The sequence below is a fragment of the Bos grunniens genome, chromosome 1 (genome assembly GCF_055505025.1).
Source record: "Bos grunniens cultivar Pamir isolate PY7600 chromosome 1, Bosgru_T2T1.0, whole genome shotgun sequence".
NCBI classification, from domain to species: Eukaryota; Metazoa; Chordata; class Mammalia; order Artiodactyla; family Bovidae; genus Bos; species Bos grunniens.
In genome coordinates this window covers 14,853,878-14,875,055 of record NC_141165.1, presented here as the reverse complement: position 1 = coordinate 14,875,055, position 21,178 = coordinate 14,853,878, and the positions used below count along the sequence as shown (strand labels likewise).

General features: G+C 48.7%; 1 protein-coding gene across 2 annotated transcripts in view; it reads left to right on the top strand.

Annotated features, from left to right (window-relative positions):
• The first annotated feature begins 1,636 nt into the window (after positions 1-1,636).
• Positions 1,637-21,178, top strand: part of UBASH3A (ubiquitin associated and SH3 domain containing A) — a 42,964-nt gene continuing 23,422 nt past the window's right edge. For both annotated transcript variants that reach the window (XR_015141775.1, XM_086338881.1), the window contains exons 1-6: positions 1,637-1,767; positions 3,920-3,973; positions 8,371-8,557; positions 10,994-11,192; positions 15,666-15,835; positions 17,026-17,234. Coding sequence is in view for 1 of the 2 variants with exons in the window: in XM_086338881.1 (XP_086195007.1) it covers positions 1,655-1,767; positions 3,920-3,973; positions 8,371-8,557; positions 10,994-11,192; positions 15,666-15,835; positions 17,026-17,234 (932 nt within the window). In the remaining variant the exon portion in view is untranslated. The remainder of the gene's footprint in view (positions 1,768-3,919; positions 3,974-8,370; positions 8,558-10,993; positions 11,193-15,665; positions 15,836-17,025; positions 17,235-21,178) is intronic.

The following is a 21,178-nucleotide window of genomic DNA, read 5'->3' as shown; positions in this document are numbered from 1 at the left end:
GATAAGAAAGCCCAAACAACCCAGTTTAAAAATGGCGGACCGCCAGAAGAGGCCCTTCACCTAGGAGGAAATCCAAACGAACAACCCAGTTTAAAAATGGCGGACCGCCAGAAGAGGCCCTTCACCTAAGAGGAAATCCAAACGAACAACCCAGTTTAAAAATGGCGGACCGCCAGAAGAGGCCCTTCACCTAGGAGGAAATCCAAACGAACAACCCAGTTTAAAAATGGCGGACCGCCAGAAGAGGCCCTTCACCTAGGAGGAAATCCAAACGCCCAGTAACCCGTCTCAAGGTGCTCAGTGTCATCGCCCTTTGGGGAAATGCAAATTTAGAACCACAGTGAGATACCACGACACACCCCCAGATTGGCTGCAAGAATGATAACATCAAGTGTGGGCAGGAACTTCAATCCTCTGCTGCTGAGGGGGCGAGCTGGTACGACTGCTGAGTGAAATTGCTTGGCGGTGTCTGATGAAGGACGAACACGTCCTGTGATCGCGCAATCCCACCCTGAGACAGGTGCCTAACAGAAATGTGTGCATCGGGTACTCAAAGAAATATACCAAGAATGTCTGAAGGGCACCCAAATGTACATCAGCTGACAACTAGAGAAATAAAGCATGGTGCATTTATCTGATGGAACACTATACAGGAATATAGTGAAATATGGTTACTCTCAACAAGGATAAATTTCATGCTCGTGATTTTGGGCAAAAGGAACGGACATGGAAGAGAACACACTATACGGTTCTGTTTATGTCAGGTTCAAAGATGAGCAAAATTCATATACAAGTGAGAGCAACAGCTACAGGAAAGGGAAGAGAAAACTAGGAGGCTGGGGGCGGGGCGCTGGGGCCCGGGGGCTTCCAAGGTTCTGATGATGCTTAGAACAGAGGCGCTCAACTCTGGCACTGTTATCGTCTTGAGTTGGACCCTTCTTTGCTGTCGTGTATGCTGCAGCGTTCCTGGCCTCCCCTCACTAGGCACAGTTAGCAAACACCCCCTCCTCTGGTTGTGACAATCAAAATGTCTCCCAACAATGCCAGTGGTCCCTGGGAATGGGGGCCAAAACTCCCAGGTCGAGGACCTCTGTTTTGCTGCTGGTCCTGGAGGATTAGGGGTGTGAGTCCACTATGAAAACGCAAGGAGCTCTACCCGTAGGATTCACCAGCTTTTCTGCATGCGTGTTAAACTTTATAACGTTTTTACAGAAAAGAAATCAATGAACAACTAAAGAGCCAGAAATTTTAAAACTATGAGGGACAGCTGATACAGGGTAGTTTAATGTCTTCTACAGACAGGGAAACTAAGATCCAGGTGGCTCAGGGTTCTGCTGCCAGTGGGACCCAGTAAAGAACCCCACCCCGGATTCCCCTCCCCCAGCCTCCCTTCCCACCCATGCCAGGCAGACTCCTCCCAAGTGCAGCCCAAGTCAGAACCAAGGCCGATCCCATGACCTCCTGACCCCAAACCCCACTGTGGAAGGGGCTTGGTGGGCCCTGCACCCACACTCTGCAAAGAGAACTCTGAAAAGCAGTATCTCATGCAAACAGGATATTAGCTTTGTCAGAAAGATCAGAAAGGGCTTGAGGTTTTCTTCTCAGCCTCAGCCTCTCAGCTTTATCTGCTCGCCTCAGTCTGCAGCAGGAAGCGATGGCAGCAGGCGAGACCCAGCTCTATGCCAAAGTCTTCAATAAACTCAAGGGCCGCAGCACCCCTTCCCTCCTGGACCCCCTCCTGGGCATGGGCTTCCCAGCGCACACCGCGTGAGTACCGCCTGGCCTGGCCCGGCTCCCCGGACCCCAAGCTGACCCTGCTGTGGCCACAGAACTGCGGGCGGCTCAGAGCCCTGACTTCCTGTCAAGAGGTGCACCCTGCGGGCCCGAGATTCATCTCAAAATGAGGCCTTTTCTGCTTTTATAAACGACACGCGCTTTGCCTTTTAAAGACAAACTTTGCTGTCTGGTGATGGTGGGATCCCGAGGTTTGTGAAATTGGAACCAGGGTTTGGAGACGCCTGGCTGTACCCTCTCTGTGAGCAGTTTGGATAATCACAGATGGCTTTTGAGACTTGTTGTAAAAGGCCCTAAGTCGGTCAGGGGTGGTCTCTGATCCTGGGACCTGTTGAAATACACAGGAATGTTACTTCTAAATGTGCAGAGAAACCCCTTGTGGGTAAGGGTTCTTGACTGTGTGATAATGAACAGAAATGGTTAAGGAAGCCCCCAAGCAGGGAGGATATGATCTTAGGAGAAGGGCCACACAGAGACGACTCCACCCTGAATATCCCCACCAGAGAGGGAGGGTGAAGGTGTGAGTCATGTGAACTCTTTTGCAACACCATGGACTATAGCCTGCCAGGCCCCTCTGTCCATGGAATTCTCCAGGTAAGAATACTGGAGTGGGTTGCCATGCCCTCCTCCAGGGAAAGATCCCCCCAGAATGATGAGCTTTGAGCCTGACAGTGGTGGCAGCTTCCACGTTGTTCTTAGATCTGGTCCTTTTCGTGCCTGTATTCACATGGGAAATGCATCAGAAGTCCCCTTAGGTGACTGTGGATGTGGGAGGGGGCAATCACTTTAAACAGATAACAAACCCCTGCCCAACTGGACGGAATGACTGAGGCTAGACCTCTTTTCTCCCCAAACCAAATCAGGACTTTGTTGTCACGTCACGTTCATAGTAAACCGGGAGTCTGTGAGACAGGAACAGGATCAGGCATGCACGGGTGCCTGCCGTAGGCTGGACACCGTCCATCAGGTGCAGACGAGGACATAGAGGCAAGAAAGGGATGGTAGTGGAGGGGCAGGGCTGGAACCCCAGTCCCAGTGCCTGTAACATTCACTCTTTATTATGTGACTGAAGTTGCCGTTAGACACATACTTAAAATTCCTTCCAATTTAAGGACTTTCCTGATGGTCCAGTGGTTAAGGCGCCATACTTTCAGTGCAAGGCGTGTGGGTTCAATTCCTGGTTGGGGAGCTAAGATCTCATATGCTGCAAAGCGTGACCAAAATAAACCCAATTCCTTCCAGTTTAAACATTAGCTATGTGTTGGAGTTGGAGAAACCTGTTTTAAGTGTCTCCCTGGGGTGGGAGCACCCCGGTAAGTCTCCTGCTAACCTCTCCAGAAGGCCTCAGGCCCACCAGCATCCTCTGAAATAGCCCCACTGGGCAGTGGCCATCTCAGGTTCCTGGCGATATCCAGGCTAAATTTGAGGATGAATTGCCTTCATCAAACTCCATTCTGTCTAGTTTGGGCCCCTTCGGTTAAACTCAATTCACTGTACATACAGCAAGGATGAGTAAGACATGGTTAAGCCCAGGGAGCTCACAGATGGTTGGACAGGCAGGCGAACACGAGTCCATTGAGATGAGGAGCAAGGTGCCATGTGTGTGGTGGGGAAGCACAGGAGAGCTGCACGCGCACCCTCCTTGAGCACTTTAGGGAGGGCTTCCTGGAAGAAGAACACCTGAGCCAAGCCTGGAAGACCCTGTGCCATTTCCCCTAGGGCATGTGGTCAGGGAGGCACATGTACAAGCCAGGGACGTGGCCCTGCATGGCTGCCTTGAAGATCTGAGAGTGCATGGGAGAGGGTCAGGGAGGTGGGATTCAGGCATGGGTGAACCTCAGGACATGAACCCTTGGTCTCCATGCCAGGGACTGGGGGTGGGGTCAGGGAAGGGAAATCATGGGTGGGAGTGGAGAGATGCAAGCAGTCTGTTTCCCAAACCACAGTGATGCTGCGCAGAGGGTGGAGGTCTGGGCACTGCATCACACTCTGAGGTCTCCCCATCTAGCTCTCTGGGGTCCCTCCTGAAGGTCTGCTGTATTGTGGAGACAGCCCCCCAACCCCGACCTTTTCCAAAGAATGAAAGTTAGCGTTCTGAGAGCTCCTTGCACTCTGCCTCCCACAGGCTCAAGGCATTGGCAGCCACTGGAAGGAAGACGGCAGAGGAGGCGTCAAACTGGTGAGTGGGGGGCCTGCAGGTTGTAGGGTCTCTGCAGGGGAGCTGGGAGGTCCCCAGGATCCCCCGGGCGGGCGGGCACCTCTACACAGCCCACGGTGCCCAGGGAAAGCAGTAAAAAACCCCCAGCTAGAATGGAAAACAAAAGAGAGAAAACTCTGAACAACGCTTTCTTAAGATTTCTTAAAATTCTGATATGATCCCAATGTGACTATCAATGAAGAGAAACATTCATGTGGTTTGTTGTTGAATAAACAAGAAAGAGACATTTTTGCTGATGTGAAATCGAGGTCGCCACTCTCTCCACTTCTGATGGAGTGAGAACTGGCAGGTGGTGGTGAGAGCCCCCAGGCCTTGGCACGTTGCACCTTAAGGGTGCTGGGTGCAGGGGAGCTCTGGGTTCCAGGCGGCCCTGCCAGCCTCCAGCTCTGCGGCTTTGCCACCCGCCCACTGCTACGGGCCTTGCTCTCCTGCCCCAGGAATCAAAGAGGACGCCCTGTTCTCTAAAACTCAGGCCCGCCCGCATGTGCTGTGATGCCATCATTCTGTCCCACGGTGGGAAGTCCCCTTGTGCTCCACCCTGGAATAGCTGTAGAAAATCAAACAGAAACCCCAGGTCCCACTGGCTGGGGGCCCGTTCCCAGAGCAGGATGGCGAGCACTGGGGGCTCAGGGTGTCCTCAGCGGGAAACCCCTCCTCCTCCAAAAACTCTAGGCCTCCAAAACTCAAGGGTAAAAATGCAACCCCTGTAGAGGAAAAAAGGAAACACCCAGGACCCTCTGGACTAGGCTGACTTTATTTTATTTTATTTGAATTGCCTATTTCTTTTCTTTTTTTAAATTTATTTTAATTGGAGGCTAATTACTTTACAGTATTGTAGTGGTTTTTGCCATACATTGACATGAATCAGCCATGGATGTACATGTGTTTCCCATCCTGACCCTTCCTCCCACCTCCCTCCCCATCCCATCCCTCTGGGTCATCCCAGTGTACCAGCCCTGAGCACCCTGTCTCATGCATCGAACCTGGACTGGCGATCTGTTTCACATATGATAATATACGTGTTTCAGTGCTATTCTCTCAGATCATCCCACCCTTGCCTTCTCCCACAGAGTCCAAAAGCCTGTTCCTTACTTCTGTGTCTCTTTTGCTGTCTCACATATAGGGTCATTGTTACCATCTTTCTAAATTCCATATATATGTGTTAATATACCATATTGGTGTTTTTCTCTCTGACTAACTTCGATCTATGTAATAGGCTCTAGCTTCATCCACCTCATTAGAACTGATTCAAATGCATTCTTTTTAATAGCTGAGTAATATTCCATTGGGTATATGTACCACAGCTTTCTTATCCATTCGTCTGCCGATGGACATCTAGGTTGCTTCCATGTCCTGGCTATTATAAACAGTGCTGTGATGAACATTGGGGTACACGTGTCTCTTTCAACTCTGGTTTCCTCGGTGTGTGTGCCCAGCAGTGGGGTTACTGGGTTGTATGGCAGTTCTATTTCCAGTGTTTTAAGGACTCTCCACACTGTTCTCCATAGTGGCTGTACTAGTTTGCATTCCCACCAACAGTGTAAGAGGGTTCCTTTTTCTTCGCACCCTCTCCAGCATTTATTGTTTGTAGACTTTTGGATAGCAGCCATTCTGACCAGCGTGAGATGGTACCTCATTGTGGTTTTGATTTGCATTTCTCTGATAATGAGTGATGTTGAGCATCTTTTCATGTGTTTGTTAGCCATCTGTATGCCTTCTTTGGAGAACTGTCTGTTTAGTTCTTTGGCTCATTTTTTGACTGGGTCAGTTATTTTTCTGGAATTGAGCTGCAGGAATTGCTTGTATATTTTTGAGATTAATTCTTTGTCAGTTGCTTCGTTTGCTATTATTTTCTCCCATTCTGAAGGCTTTCTTTTCACCTTGTTTATAGTTTCCTTCACTGTACAAAAGCTTTTAAGTTTAATTAAGTCCCATTTGTTTATTTTTGCTTTTATTTCCATTACTCTGGGAGGTGGGTCATAGAGGATCCTGCTATGATTTATGTCCGAGAGTGTTTTACCTATGTTTTCTTCTAGGAGTTTTATAGTTTCTGGTCTTACATTTAGATCTTTAATCCATTTTGAATTTATTTTAAAGTCAGTGGCCAAATTGGAAGTAAAAAATAAACATACTGCTGTGAGAGTAGTGGTTGGTCCCTGCTGATGGTGACTCAGCCAGAGACATCAGCAGACCTGCCAAGGATCAGGGAGACCGTGGGTCTTCTGGACTGTGCAAGAGTGGCCCAACCTCACTGGCAATCAGGGGGTTGCAAATTAGGATGCCGTTAACAACAAAAGGCAGCTTCAAGCGGTGGTGAGGATGAGGGGAAGGTAGTCTCTCTCTCACTTTCCTGGTTGCAACTTGGGGTGAATATCAACACTGAAAATGTGAGTAGATGCTGCCTGGCAGTTCATGTCTTAGTACATTCCTTGGAGAAACACAAAGAGCCTAAAAAGAGTGTGCAGGGGACTTCCCTGGTGGCTGGTCCAGTGGTTAAGATTCTGCTTCCAAAGCAGTGGCTGCATGTTCCATCCCTAGTCAGGGAACTAGGATCCCACATGCCCCGGAGAGCAGCCAAAAAAAAAATAAAATAAAATAAAAAATGTGAAAAGATCTTAATCATAGTGCTATGAAGTTTTAAAAGAAGAAAACAATTTAAATGCCCATCAGTGGCGTGGATGGATGAAGTATGGACTGTTTTATAGCCCTTAGAAGGTTCACTCTGACACACTTAACCAGTTGTATGTGTATCAACAGGGAGAGATTACAAAAACATATTGCTGAGTAAAAAATGCGAGTTGTAGTATGATTTGAACAATAGCTTTTGATTTAAATAATACACACAAGTGCTATCTACGCACCTGTTACCTAAATGTCTGTGAGAACACAAAGCAGATTAAGAGTTGAGATTTCCTCTCCTAGAGCTGGTAAGTGAGCTGTGATAAAGGGAGCAAAGCTTCCTCCTTGGTGTTTTTTTATTGTTAAGAAGAAGGTATTTGTGTGTATCTCATGTCTTCTCCAGTGGTTGTACCCTGATTTCTAAATTTAATGTTATATCACAAACACTTCTCTGAGCCATCAAAAATTATTCGAATCTGTAATTTCCAGTGACTACATGATAAAGTTATTATCACTTTTCTAGTTTTTTCCTTCGTTCATGTTATAAATAATGGTATAATAAACATTTTATACATGCAGTGTTATCTACACTTTTTGCCTTGAATAAATTTCTGGAAAGGATTTATTAGTTCAAATGGAAGGGGTATTTTAACGCTCTTGATACATCTTGGCAAATTGCTTTATGTAAAGGTTGTAGAAATTCATCCTTCAGTCTCTGGGCACCTTTGACAAAACGAAGCTTAGCTTTTATCCTCTGAAAGGCATTCTGGTAATTTTACAAGTGGGAAAATGGTATCTCTCAGTTGCCTCAATTTTATTCATTTTTTACTGTTGGTGAGAAGGAGCCTGACTTGGGGGCTGTATGTCATCTTTCATAGTATTTTAAATAACTTTCTGGGACTCCCTGGTGGTCCAGTGGTTAAGAACCCACCTTGCAACGGCGTGGACGCACTAAGATCACTCATGCCTAGAAGCAAGTAAGCCCACATGCCACAAATACTGACACCTACACGCCGGATCGAAAGACCCCGCGTGCCGTAACCAAAGCTTGTGGCAGCCAAATAAACGTAGATAACTTTCTGAACTCAAAGAAAATAGAGTAGCTGCCTAAGTTCTGTCTAGGTCTTTGGGGCTTTGATGTTTATACTTAATTTGAAGATTGAGATAAAATTAAAATGCAGGTTTTTCCCAGAAAACTTCAACCCTAAGGAGATACCTGACCCGGAGGGACCATTAGAAAACCAGGTTTTGAGTATTTTGGTCACCTTCTCACCTTGTCTTGGTTATTAGCCTGGGACTCAGACTAGCCAGGGTCTGAGACCTGGTTTCCCAGGTGGCGCTAGTGGTAAAGAAACTGCCTGCCAACGCAGGAGACATAAGAGACACAGGTTCTATCCCTGGGTTGGGAGGACCCACTGGAGAAGGAAAGGGCAACCCACTCCAGTACTCTTGCCTGGAGAATCCCATGGACAGAGGAACTTGGAGGGCTACAGTCCTTGAGGTTGCAAAGTCAGACACGACTGAAGTGACTTAGCACAGCACAGGGACCTGGGTGGATGCCCAGCTCCTCTGCGATCACACTCAGCCCTGTGCTCGGTGAGTTCTGCCTGGGTGCAGACACCCTGGTGCTCTACACATGGCGGGCTGTTCTGAGTCACCATCAGCACTGCCCTCTGCCTTCCCTGGGGAAAGACTCATTTGGCCACAGTGCCAGGTGAGTGTCCCTTCCTCTCTTGCAGGCTACACTGCCATTGCAATGACCCTTCTCTGGACGACCCCATCCCCCAGGAGTACGCCCTGTTCCTCTGCCCCACCGGTCCCCTGCTGGACAAGCTTCAAGACTTCTGGAGAGAAAGCAGGCGGCAGTGTGCCAAGAACAGAGCCCACGAGGTCTTCCCTCATATAACGCTCTGTGACTTCTTCACGGTGAGTTGGCCCAAGGCACATTTAATTCTCATTAACATAGCAGCTGAGTCATTTCCTGCAATAACTAGGTGGTGATGGGGCAAAACTAAGGGGTTTATTTTCATAGAGTGGTGCACAACAGTGATGTTTGCGTGAGATAGCCTTTACTTTCTTCCTCGTCTTCATCTGGTCAACTCCTATTCATCCTTCAGAACCCAAATCATTTATCCTCTCCCTTTTTGAGTCTTACCCCCCCTCCCCAGGCAGGCTTCCCTGATGGTTCAGTGGTAAAGAATCCACCTGCAATGTAGGAGATGCAGGTTTGATCCCTGGGTCGGGAATCTATTTTTCTCCCCTGGAGAAGGAAATAGAAACCCATTCCAGTATTCTTGCCTAGAAAACCCCATGGAAAGAGGAGCCTGATGGGCTACTGTCCATGGGGCCGTAAAAGAGCCAGTGACTAAACAGCAACATCTCCCCAGCTAGAAGCGTTGTGTGCTCCGTGCTCCCACCATCCCTTTGTTCCCTATCTAGTGGCTCTTTCCCTGTTGCACGGCAGTGTGTCTGATGCAACTTGGCATCCCTCACTGGACTGAAACCCTCAAGGCAGGGAGGAGGCTTCGCTCACTATTGTACCTGCAGAGACTAGCAAGTGCCTCAGCCTGAGTGGGAGCTTCACAAACCTGTGATGGATCAATTAATGAACAGATTGGCCAGCTGCAGATGCAGGACTTCTTCCTGCCTTGGGGACCAGCTCTCTGGCCCAGAAGAGGTCAGGAGGCAGTTCTGCAGGCGTCCTGGGAAGGACCTGGATTGCTCAAAGACAAGAGGGAGGCATGAGAATGAGGCGGGAAAGACAACACTGGGGCTCCTGACCAGAAAAATGTAGAGGGCACACGCCGCACCACCCTGGCTCTGCTGTCAGCAAACTCTCAGCGTCCCACTGGGGCCCAAGGAATCCTTTGTTCCAGGCTCCTCTGCATTGCACAGAAAGGGGGCTGCACACCTGTGCAGGATGGTTTCCAGAAGATGCCCAGGAGAAGCAGTGCCTCCCAGAGCCCCTGATAAACACCCTCATTTGCCATGAGGTGGGGAGGGATTCCCAGGTGTTGAATCCAGAAGAGTCCAGGTAAGCTGGGTGAGTTGGTCACCCTGCTTGGCCAGCGACTGGGTTCCTTTATGGCTTGTCCTGGGAGCTCATCAGGGAAAGGAGTGGCAGCCAAGCCAGCTCTGAACATGACCTTAGAAATGGATGTGCCGGTCATGACCACGGGGAAGCTGACCTGGGGCTCCAGCTCCTCACAGCCCACTGAGGCATGGGCACAAGTGCACACATACACACATCACACACACAGTTCCCTTCTCCCAAGGGAGCTGCCCCGCTTTCCCCAACCCTGCCCTAGAGGCTGAGGGTCCTTTTCCGGCAGAAGAGTGTAACAGGAATTCACTCTTTGCCTGATTCTAAGAACATACAGCCACCAAATGGTGGCGTCAACTACAGCTCTATGTATAACGTGGCTCCATGCTCCAAGGTTACATGCCTGAGGCCAAGAAATACGTGTGCAGATATGTTCATCTACATGGCGGTTATGAGTTGAGTGCCCTGTGGGTATATCCCATGCCTTCCAGGCCTGTGAGGGCTGCAAATATATGGCAGGGGTGAATTTAGTGAGCTCCTGGTGAGTGGGGAGCTGTGGGTGTGTGTTAACAACAATGATAAGGTTCATAGCTCAGAGAGCAAGGGGGGCTATGGGAAACCCAGGGGAGCCTGCTGCTGGGGAGAGGAGGGATCAGCCAGCTCCCCATGGGGGTCACTGTGTTGGGGTTCACTGGGGTCCCCCATGGCCTCATGGAGTCTTCCTCACTGAGCCAGGAGCTGTGTGGCCAGATAGTGGGTGTGTGGGTGACAGTGGGGATTGACGGGGAGCTTATAAGCCAAGACCACATCAGAGGAGACCCTTGTAGACAAGGATGGTTTGATCACCGGCCAAGTGCGAGGCCTGCTGCCCAGTCTGAAGGCCAGCAGCCAAGGAATAGGCTACAACCCTCCTCAGTAGGTTACGTTCTGAGCAGCACACCCCAGGACTGCATCAGTGGAGCCTACAGGAACCCCCAGAAGCCAATAATGCAGTTCTGAGCATAGCTGTGCTCCATGGGAGTGGGAGAGGGGCTCAGGATGCAATATGGGGGCGTTGGGTCAACTCAAGATGGAGTGAAGGACGAAGTTCAAGGGACCCAGGGTTTCCTGCCTGGGCACTTAGAGGCTATTCCATTCCAATAAGAGCTTGACCTGAATTGCCTAAGGAACTGGGGACCAGCTATAGAACAGACCCATAATCCCAAACACTGGGACCAGGTAAATTGTGTTACAGTGTCGGGAGCAAAAAGGAGGCTCCCGTGGCTGCCTGGTTCTCATCAGTTAAGGTAACAGGTGACCGACCTGTCTCTGTCCCTCAGTGCGAGGACCAGAAGGTGGAGTATCTATACGAGGCACTGAAGAGAGCTGGTGACAGGACCCTGCGCGCATTCCCCTCGGCTGTGCCTCTGGTTCTCCATTCTTCCGTTAGCTACCTGGGCTTCTTTGTGGACGACAGCCCTGCAGACATCATCCGGGAATTTGCTGTGATGTTCGCCACAGAAGCCTCCGTCTTGGCAGGTAGGCAGCCCTGGGCAGTGGTGCACAGAGAGCCCCGGTTAACAGAAGGGAGTCCCTTTGTGCCTGGGGCTGGGCTCGCCACACTCGGATGCTAGGAGTGGAGCCCAGGGCAGCAGGAGTGAGGCTGTTCCCCAGTGCAGTGATGGTCAGCCTGCGAGCTAGTCTGGTGGCGGGACATGGGGGTGCCTACACCATCACCAGGCCACTTCAGCCCTCACCTGGCCCTTTACGGCCAACAGCTACTTAGCCTTAGCCTGTGGCTTAACAATTACCTAGAACCTCCATAAAATGCCAGAATGTCCTTCAGAAACCTGAGTAAAGTAAGTTAGACAGAGACAAACACCATTTGATATCGCTGATCTGTGGAATCTAAAAAAAAAAAAAAAAGGCACAAATGACCATATTTACAAAGCAGAAATAGAGTCACAGATGTAGAAAACAAACTTATGGTTACCAAGAATGGGGAAGGGATGAACTGGGTAATGGGGATTGACATATACACACTACTCCGTGTAAAATAATAGATAACTAGTAGGAACCTGCTGTGTGGTATGGGACTTCCCCTGTGACTCAGTGGTTAAGAATCCATCTGCCAGTGCAGGAGATGCAAGCTCAATCCCAAGGTTGGGAAGATTCCCTGGAAGTAGAAATGGAAACCCACTCCAGTATTCTTGCCTAGGAAATCCCATGGGCCCCTGGTGTGCTAAAGTCCATGGAGTCACTATAAGAGTTGCACACGACTGAGCAACTAAACAAGTGCAGCACAGGGAACTCTACTCAGTACTCTGTAGTGACCTATATATGGGAAAGGAATCTGAAAAGAATGGATACGTGTATATGCATAACTGACTGACTTTGGACTTCCCAACCAGTCCATCCTGAAGGAAATCAGTCCTGAGTATTCATTGGAAGGACTGACGCTGAAACTCCAATAACTTTGGCCACCTGATGTGAAGAACTGACTCGTTGGAAAAGACCCTGATGCTGGGAAAGATTGAAGGCAGGAGGAGAAGGGGACGACAGAGGATGAGATGGTTGGATGACATCACTGACTCAATGGACAAGAGTTTGAGCAGACTTCGGGAGATGGTGAAAGACAGGGAAGCCTGGCTCGCTGCAGTCCTTGGAGTCGCAAAGAGTCGGACATGATGGAGCGACTGAACTGAACTGATATGCCAAAATAATTTAAGTTTTAAGAAAAGTGAGCAAATAGCCTCCGAGCAAGCAGAGGGCTCTTCTCTAAGTGAGAATAGCCTTGTTGTATTGATGTGGTTTTTCAAAACACTCAGCTGCTGGGAAACGGCCCCGGGGGATCATTGTGCGGCCACATGACGATGGGGATTGTAGGCTGGGGTGCCTCCCCCAGCCCCACATCCCACCTGGGACACCTGTCCTCAAGGGGCCAGCATTATGTGTAAAACACAAGTCCTAGTTGATTTGTTTAAATTTTTTAGGTATGAGCATAGTCTAGTCTCCTTGGCCTCTTGGTAGGGGGATGGAGGGGGAGGTGCATTACCTAGACTCACTTTGAGAATCAGCCAAACTCCCTTTTCTCAACCAGCAGCCCTGGTCTGGGGACTGGGGCTCCAGCTGGGGTTTAGTGGGAAGTGTTCTGGACTTGACCTCAGGTGTGAATTTTCCCTCATTCCTGGTTGGTGATGTGACCCTGAATCGTGTCTTCTGACCCTTGAGTCATCTTTCTTTTCGAATGACTGGGCCCAACCTTCAAACAGTGCAACCTGTCTGGGAACGTCCTAGTGGTCCTAGAACACAGAGGTGCTCAGCACTGCTGTGTTTTCTGTGTCTGAGACTCAGAGAGACCATGGCGCCCTGACGGGAGGACCCCCCTCTGCCCCCAAGACGGGTATGAACTTTGATCCTGGCCACATGACTAGTTTCATCAATCCCAGATTTCCACCTGGAGGCTGGCTTGACGAGTCTGGAGTCATATGTTCTAGATAGCTATAAACTTAGCCATGTCTTTGAGGAGTGCTCAGTTGCTCAGTCATGTCTGACTCTTTGCAACCCCATGGACTGTAGCCCACCCGGCTTCGCTATCCGTGGGATTTTCTAGACAAGAATACTGGAGCGAGTTGTCATTTGTGAAGAATGATCTCCTTTATGTAAACCTGAGTTCAGATGATGACTCTGGAGTCCCCTTGTCTCTAAAAGGATGACATGGCTCTTGTCAGGATGCAGTGTGTCAGCTGCTAGCCCTCACACAGAACCAGTGCCTGCCTTACTTTCACAGCCCCCTGCTCCCGCCCCAAAGGGACTCTCAATGGCCACTCATTTTAAAAGTGGAGTGACCAAGGGCCGTGAAGGGCTGTGACCCGCCTGAGGTCACTATCGTGAGTTGAAGACTGTCCCCTAGAATTCACATCTCCCAAAACCTCTGAAAAGGACTTTCTTTGGAAATAAGGTCTTTGTAGATGTAAGTAGTTGAGGTCACACTAGTGTAGGACAGGCCTTAAGTCCAGTGGCCAGTGTCCTCGTGAGACGAGAAAACACAGGGACACAGAGGAGATGCCAGGCATTGAAGTGATGCGGCAATGAGCCAAGGAGCTGGAGGAAACAAGGAGGTACCCTCCCCGAGAGCCTTCAGAGGGGGTGGCCCGAGACAACTTGGCTTTGGATTTCCAGCTCCAGAACCATGAGGACAAATCTCCATTGTTTTAAGCCGCCCAGTGTGTGGTCATTTGTGACATCAGCGCAGGAAACCGACAAAGTCCCCGAGCCAGTGAGTGTTAAAGCTGGCCCTGGAGTCCAGCCCTCTCCTGCTCCACCTGGGTCTCCTGCTGACTGGCCCCTGTCCTACGAGAGCTGGTTTTGACCCCCTGTCCATCACCCAACTCTGAGCTGGTTCTGCCCTGCCCTCCATGGCCACTGCCCCAGGCCTGACCCTGTTGGGTCAGGAGGGGTCAGTCACAGCTCCAGGGGGCCTTGCCGGCACATGTGTCCCTGCCCAGGGCACAGTCCTCAGGGGCATGGGCCATGGAGAGAAGATACACAAGTGTCCATTCAGAACGCCAGTGACTCAGTGATCTCTCGGATGACTACCGTGGCGGGCCCTTCCCAGGCCATGCTGACTCACCCCCAGCAAGAGAGCCCTCCCCACCACAGCTGGAACACCCGAGAAAAGGAATTTCCCTGCCGCCCACACACTCTCATATTTCAGGCGCCTCAATCCCCGCAACTTGGGGCATGGAGACCTCAGCGGTTTCTCTTTTACTACCAAATGCTCAGACAGAGGATAAAGATGTTAGTGGGGCCGCCACGTCTGGGCTCCAGGAAGTGCGTCATTGACATTGCTCGGTTGAGGACACGTCCTTGTGTGCCTCTCAGTGTTGCCCGTGGGTAACTAATATCTGGGCTTCCCAGGCGGCACTAGTGGTTAAGAACCCGCCTGCCAATGCAGGAGTCATAAGAGACACAGGTTCGATCCCTGGGTTGAGAAGATCCCCTGGAGGAGGGCATGGAAACCCACTCCAGTATTCTTGCCTGGAGAATCCCATGGACAGAGGAGCCTCGCGGGCTACAGTCCATTGTGTCGCACACAGTCGGACACGACTGAAGCAATTGAACATGCAAGCAACTATTGTCTACCAGAAGTCTCTGGGGGACCTTAGAGTTAAGAGGCTGGTTTCCCAGGCCACACCAGCAATCCTCACCCTCAGGTTGTTGCTGTTGAAACTGAAGCTGAGTCAGACCAAGACACTCCCCAAGGTCACCTGCCAAACGGGGCAGGTGGGTCTAAAGTCATGTCTATCTGCTTCCCGAGTCTGTACAGTTCCACTGATCACTGCCTCCCCAGAACAGAGCCGCTTTGTGGCCTGGCTGAAATCAGATCCTGGCTGCTTCGGGGACACCACCGCCCACTGACCTGAGGGCCCTGGAATGAGGACCAGGAGAGCTGGGGCCCGGGGGACAGAGGTCACTCAAAAAGGCCAGGGCCTGGCCACTCTGAAGTCTTCCTGCTTCACAAAGCCAGATGGATATTAGAGGTGCTGGGGTGTTTTCTTCCAGAGACTTGGCAACTGAAAAAAAACCATGACCTGGCTGGGATCCCAACCCATCCAGGCCACCAAGAAACATGTGCATCCCAGGGGACGAGGGAGATTTGAATCAATTGTTGGAGCAACTAGCTTGCAAACTGACAGACCCCCCCCCTCCAAGCATGTACCCCTAAACCTGTATCTCTACTCTTTCTGCTCACCTGCTTCCTGGTCAGATGTGCACACTCCCAGCCGTCTCCGTCACAAACTGACCTCCATGCAGCAGCCCATCTGGGCCAAGAACTCGCCTCATCAGGAAAGCACTGGTGCAGGGGGCGGGGGTGAGAATGGGCAGAGATAGGACCCTGTGTAAAAGCATTTGCATCGCCACCCTGGTCACGTAACCGCTGTGGACGGGGAGCCCTGGGCGTGCAGTACAGCCATCTGGGTCAAGGTGCCCATGTACCTCCTTTCACAGACTGCACGGTGAAGCCTTGCACCAAGCAGCTGCATCTCACCCTGGCCCACAAGTTCTACCCTCACCACCAGAGGACGCTGGAGCAGCTGGCCAGAGCCATCAACCCCAGCCACAGCTGCCAGTGGACAGCCACGCTCTACTCCCGGGACATGCGCTTTGTACACTACCAGGTGGGTAAGCCCAGGTGGGGAAGCCCAGGCGGGTGGCTGGACTGGACCCCCCACCCTGGGATCTGGTGAGCTGCTGCCTGCCTGACACAGCCCTGACCCCAAGAGCCCTTGGCTGGAGCTATCTCAGTAGAAGGAAGAATTTGAATCCCTTCTTGAAAATCATTTTGTTGCCTGCATTTTGGAATTAACATTCTTTTATTTGTAAGTTGCAGACATCCAGAAATTTGGAGGGGAGAAAAGGAACATTTCTGGTATTAAAAGTGGACTGTTGCAAAGATTTATGAATACATTATGTTGGCTATTAATTTGTTTAAATAGTGACTTGAGTGAAGCCTCAGTCCAGGACTCCCTCCCTGTGGGACTGGTATTAAAAATGGACTGTTGCCAAGATTTATGAATGCATTATGTTGCTTATTAATTTGTTTAAATAGTGATTTAGTGACGCCTCAGTCCAGGACTTCCTCCCTATGGGATTGATTGGTTTAGAAGATTTTGTTATACTCCTTTTCAGACCCATGGAACAAGTATGAATCCACTGTGTTCCTTCACATGGGAGAAACTGTAAATAACCTCACTCCAATGGGGGTGGATGTGACATCTGGTTATGCTTTGAGATTTTTCATATAATAAGTAAACAGAGGTAGATAGGTAAGTAGGTAGACAGATAAATAGGTATAGATTGATAATTGATAGAGGATAGACAGGTAAGTAGATGTTTAGTAGATGATGGATAGATAGATAATAGATACAGAAATATAGATGATGGATGATTGATAGATGTTAAATAGATGATAGATGGGTGGCACTAATGGTAAAGAATTGCCTGCCAGTACAGGAGATTCAGGTTTGATCCCTGGGTCAGGAAGACTCCCCCAGAGAAGGAAATGGCTACCAACTTTAGTATTCTTGCCTGGAGAATCCCATGAAAAGAGGAGCCTGGCAAGCTACCATCCATAAGGTCACAGAGAGTGGGACATGACTGAGTGAGCACAAATACAGATACTTTGGTAGATAAATGAGAGAGACAGAGACATGACAGGTAGATACCAATACCCATTTCTAAATCTCTCCAAAGAAATCTTTGCATCCTTTGGTCACATTCCACTGACATCAGCCAAAGGCTTGGGTGTGTCCTGGAGACACAGAACCCGCCCTTACTTGACACCTGAAGACTCCTGCCTCCTTTCCAGACCCTGCGGGTCCTATTCCAGTACAAACCCCAGAACGTGGATGAGTTGACGCTCAGCCCCGGGGACTACATCTTTGTGGACCCCACGCAGCAGGAGGAAGCCAGCGAGGGCTGGGTGATCGGGATCTCGCAGCGGACGGGCTGCCGGGGTTTCCTGCCGGAGAACTACACAGAGCGAGCCAGCGAGTGTGACACCTGGGTGAGACACAGGTGAGTGCTGCCCCCGCCCTGCAGCCCACACATCTCTCCTGGAGTCACAGAGAGTGTCTTCTGGAAAGAGTGTTCACAGTACTTGTGTGCTTCTAGATCATTCCTACCATTGGTGAAAATGGCCTGCTCCGTGCTGGCAGCATTATCCCTATAGGTATCTGGTAAATGTCTTGACTGATTCATGGCTTTCCACTGAAAACATTCAGAAGACATTAATTACTCTATAAAACTTTTCTGAGATCATAATCCCCAAAGGACTACAAAATACACATCCTTATTCTGAACCTGATAAATTGTGGAAGCATGCAAGTACTGTGGAAGAGATAATTAAATTGAAAATAAGCACCTGAAATCAATTATGATACACCCATACAATAGAATACTTGAAATTTTTAAAAATGATCACGAGGAGGTATTTATGCACTGATGTAAAAAAACACAAGGTAAATTGCAGAACAATGTGTATAGGATAGTACTAACTGTGGGGAACAGATGAATTAAAACATCATCCGTACTCACATATATTTATATGCATGTTCATGCAAAGGCAAAATGATAGGATACTGAAAGAGGAACTCCCCAGGTCATTAGGTGCCCAATATGCTACTGGAGGTCAGTGGAGAATAACTCCAGAAAGAATGAAGGGATGGAGCCAAAGCAAAAAGAATACCCAGCTGTGGATGTGACTGGTGATAGAAGCAAGGTCCGATGCTGTAAAGAGCAATATTGCATAGGAACCTGGACTGTTAGGTCCATGAATCAAGGCAAATTGGAAGTGGTCAAACAGGAGATGGCAAGAGTGAATGTCGACATTCTAGGAATCAGTGAACTAGAATGGACTAGAACGGGTGAATTTAACTCAGATGACCATTATATCTACTACTGTAGGCAGGAATCCCTTAGAAGAAATGGAGTAGTCATCATGGTCAACAAAACAGTCCAAAATTCAGTACTTGGATGCAATCTCAAAAACGACAGAATGATCTCTGTTCGTTTCCAAGGCAAACCATTCAATATCACAGTAATCCAAGTCTATGCCTCACCAGTAATGCTGAAGAGGCTGAAGTTGAACGGTTCTATGAAGACCTACAAGACCTTTTAGAACTAACACCCCAAAAAAGGTGTCCTTTTCATTATAGGGGACTGGAATGCAAAAGTAGGAAGTCAAGAAACACCTGGGGTAACAGGCAAATCTGGCCTTGGAATACAGAATGAAGCAGGACAAAGGCTAATAGAGTTTTGCCAAGAGAACGCACTGGTCATAGCAAACACCCTCTTCCAACAACATAAGAGAAGACTCTACACATGGACATCACCAGATGGTCAACACTGAAATCAGATTGATTATATTCTTTGCAGCCAAAGATGGAGAAGCTCTATACAGTCAGTAAAAACAAGACTGGGAGCTGACTGTGGCTCAGATCATGAACTCCTTATTGCCAAATTCAGACTTAAATTGAAGAAAGTAGGGAAAACCACTAGACCATCCAGGTATGACCTAAATCAAATCCCTTATGATTATACAGTGGAAGTGAGAAATAGATTTAAGGGACTAGATCTGATAAATAGAGTGCCTGATGAACTATGGGTAGAGGTTCATGACATTGTACAGGAGACAGGGATCAAGACCATTTCCATGGAAAAGAAAGGCAAAAAAGCAAAATGGCTGTCTGAGGAGGCCTTACAAATAGCTGTGAAAAGAAGAGAAGCAAAAAGCAAAGGAGAAAAGAAAAGTTTGCATCTGAATGCAGAGTTCCAAAGAATAGCAAGAAGAGATAAGAAAGCCTTCCTCCGCGATCACTGCAAAGAAATAGAGGAAAACAACAGAATGGGAAAGACTAGAGATCTCTTGAAAAAAATTAGAGATACCAAGGGAACATTTCATGCAAAGATGGGCTCCATAAAGGACAGAAATGATATGGACCTAACAGAAGCAGAAGATATTAAGAAGAGGTGGCAAGAATACACAGAAGAACTGTACAAAAAAGATCTTTACAACCAAGATAATCATGATGGTGTGGTCTCTCACCTAGAGCCATACATCCTGGAATGTGAAGTCATGTGGGCCTTAGAAAGCATCACTACAAACAAAGCTAGTGGAGGTGATGGAATTCCAGTTGAGCTATTCCAAATCCTGAAAGATAATGCTGTGAAAGTGCTGAACTCAACATGCCAGCAAATTTGGAAAACAGCAGTGACCACAGGACTGGAAAAGGTCAGTTTTCATTCCAATCCCAAAGAATTGAGCAATGCCAAAGAATGCTCAAACTACCACACAATTGCACTCATCTCACATGCTAGTAAAGTAATGCTCAAAATTCTCCAAGCCAGGCTTCAGTAGTACGTGAACCGTGAACTTCCAGATGTTCAAGCTGGTTTTAGAAAAGGCAGAGGAACCAAAGATCAAATTGCCAACATCTGCTGGATCATGGAAAAAGCAAGAGAGTTCCAGAAAAACATCTATTTCTGCTTTACTGACTATACCAAAGCCTTTGACTGTGTGGATCAATAAACTGGAATATTTAAAACAATAAACTGGAAAATTCTGAAAGAGATGGGAATGCCAGACCACCTGACCTGCCTCTTGAGAAACCTATATGCAGGTCAGGAAGCAACAGTTAGAACTGGACATGGAACAACAGACTGGTTCCAAATAGGAAAAGGAGTACGTCAAGGCTGTATATTGTCACCCTGCTTATTTAACTTATATGCAGAGTACGTCATGAGAAACACTGGGCTGGAAGAAACACAAGCTGGAATCAAGATTGCCGGGAGAAATATCAGTAACCTCAGATATGCAGATGACACCACCCTTATGGCAGAAAGTGAAGAGGAACTCAAAAGCCTCTTGATGAAAGTGAAAGAGGAGAGTGAAAAAGTTGGCTTAAAGCTCAACATTCAGAAAACGAAGATCATGGCATCTGGTCCCATCACTTCATGGGAAATAGATGGGGGAACAGTGGAAGCAGTGTCAGACTTTATTTTCAGATCAGATCAGTCGCTCAGTCATGTCTGACTCTTTGCAACCCCATGAATCGCAGCACGCCAGGCCTGCCTGTCCATCACCAACTCCCGGAGTTCACTCAGACTCACGTCCATCGAGTCAGTGATGCCATCCAGCCATCTCATCCTCTGTCGTCCCCTGCTCCTCTTGCCCCCAATCCCTCCCAGCATCAGAGTCTTTTCCAGTGAGTCAACTCTTCTCATGAGGTGGCCAAAGTACTGGAGTTTCAGCTTTAGCATCATTCCTTCCAAAGAAATCCCAGGGCTGATCTCCTTCAGAATGGACTGGTTGGATCTCCTTGCAGTCCAAGGGACTCTCAAGAGTCTTCTCCAACACCACAGTTCAAAAGCATCAATTCTTCGGCGCTCAGCCTTCTTCACAGTCCAACTCTCACATCCATACATGACCACAGGAAAAACCATAGCCTTGACTAGATGAACCTTTGTTGGCAAAGTAATATCACTGCAGATGGTGATTGCAGCCATGAAATTAAAAGACGCTTACCCCTTGGAAGGAAAGCTTGACCAACCTAGATAGCATATTGAAAAGCAGAGACATTATTTTGCCAACAAAGGTCCGTCTAGTCAAGGCTATGGTTTTTCCAGTGGTCGTGTATGGATGTGAGAGTTGGACTGCGAAGAAAGCTGAGCACTGAAGAATTGATGCTTTTGAACTGTGGTGTTGGAAAAGACTCTTGAGAGTCCCTTGGACTGCAAGAGTCCCTTGGACTGCCAGTGCATTCTAAAGGAGATCAGTCCTGGATGTTCATTGGAAGGACTGATGCTGAAGCTGAAACTCCAATACTTTGGCCACCTCATGCAACGAGTTTACTCATTGGAAAAGACCCTGATGCTGGGAGGGATTGGGGGCAGGAGGAGAAGGGGATGACAGAGGATGAGATGACTGGATGGCATCACCAACTAAATGGACATAGTCTGAG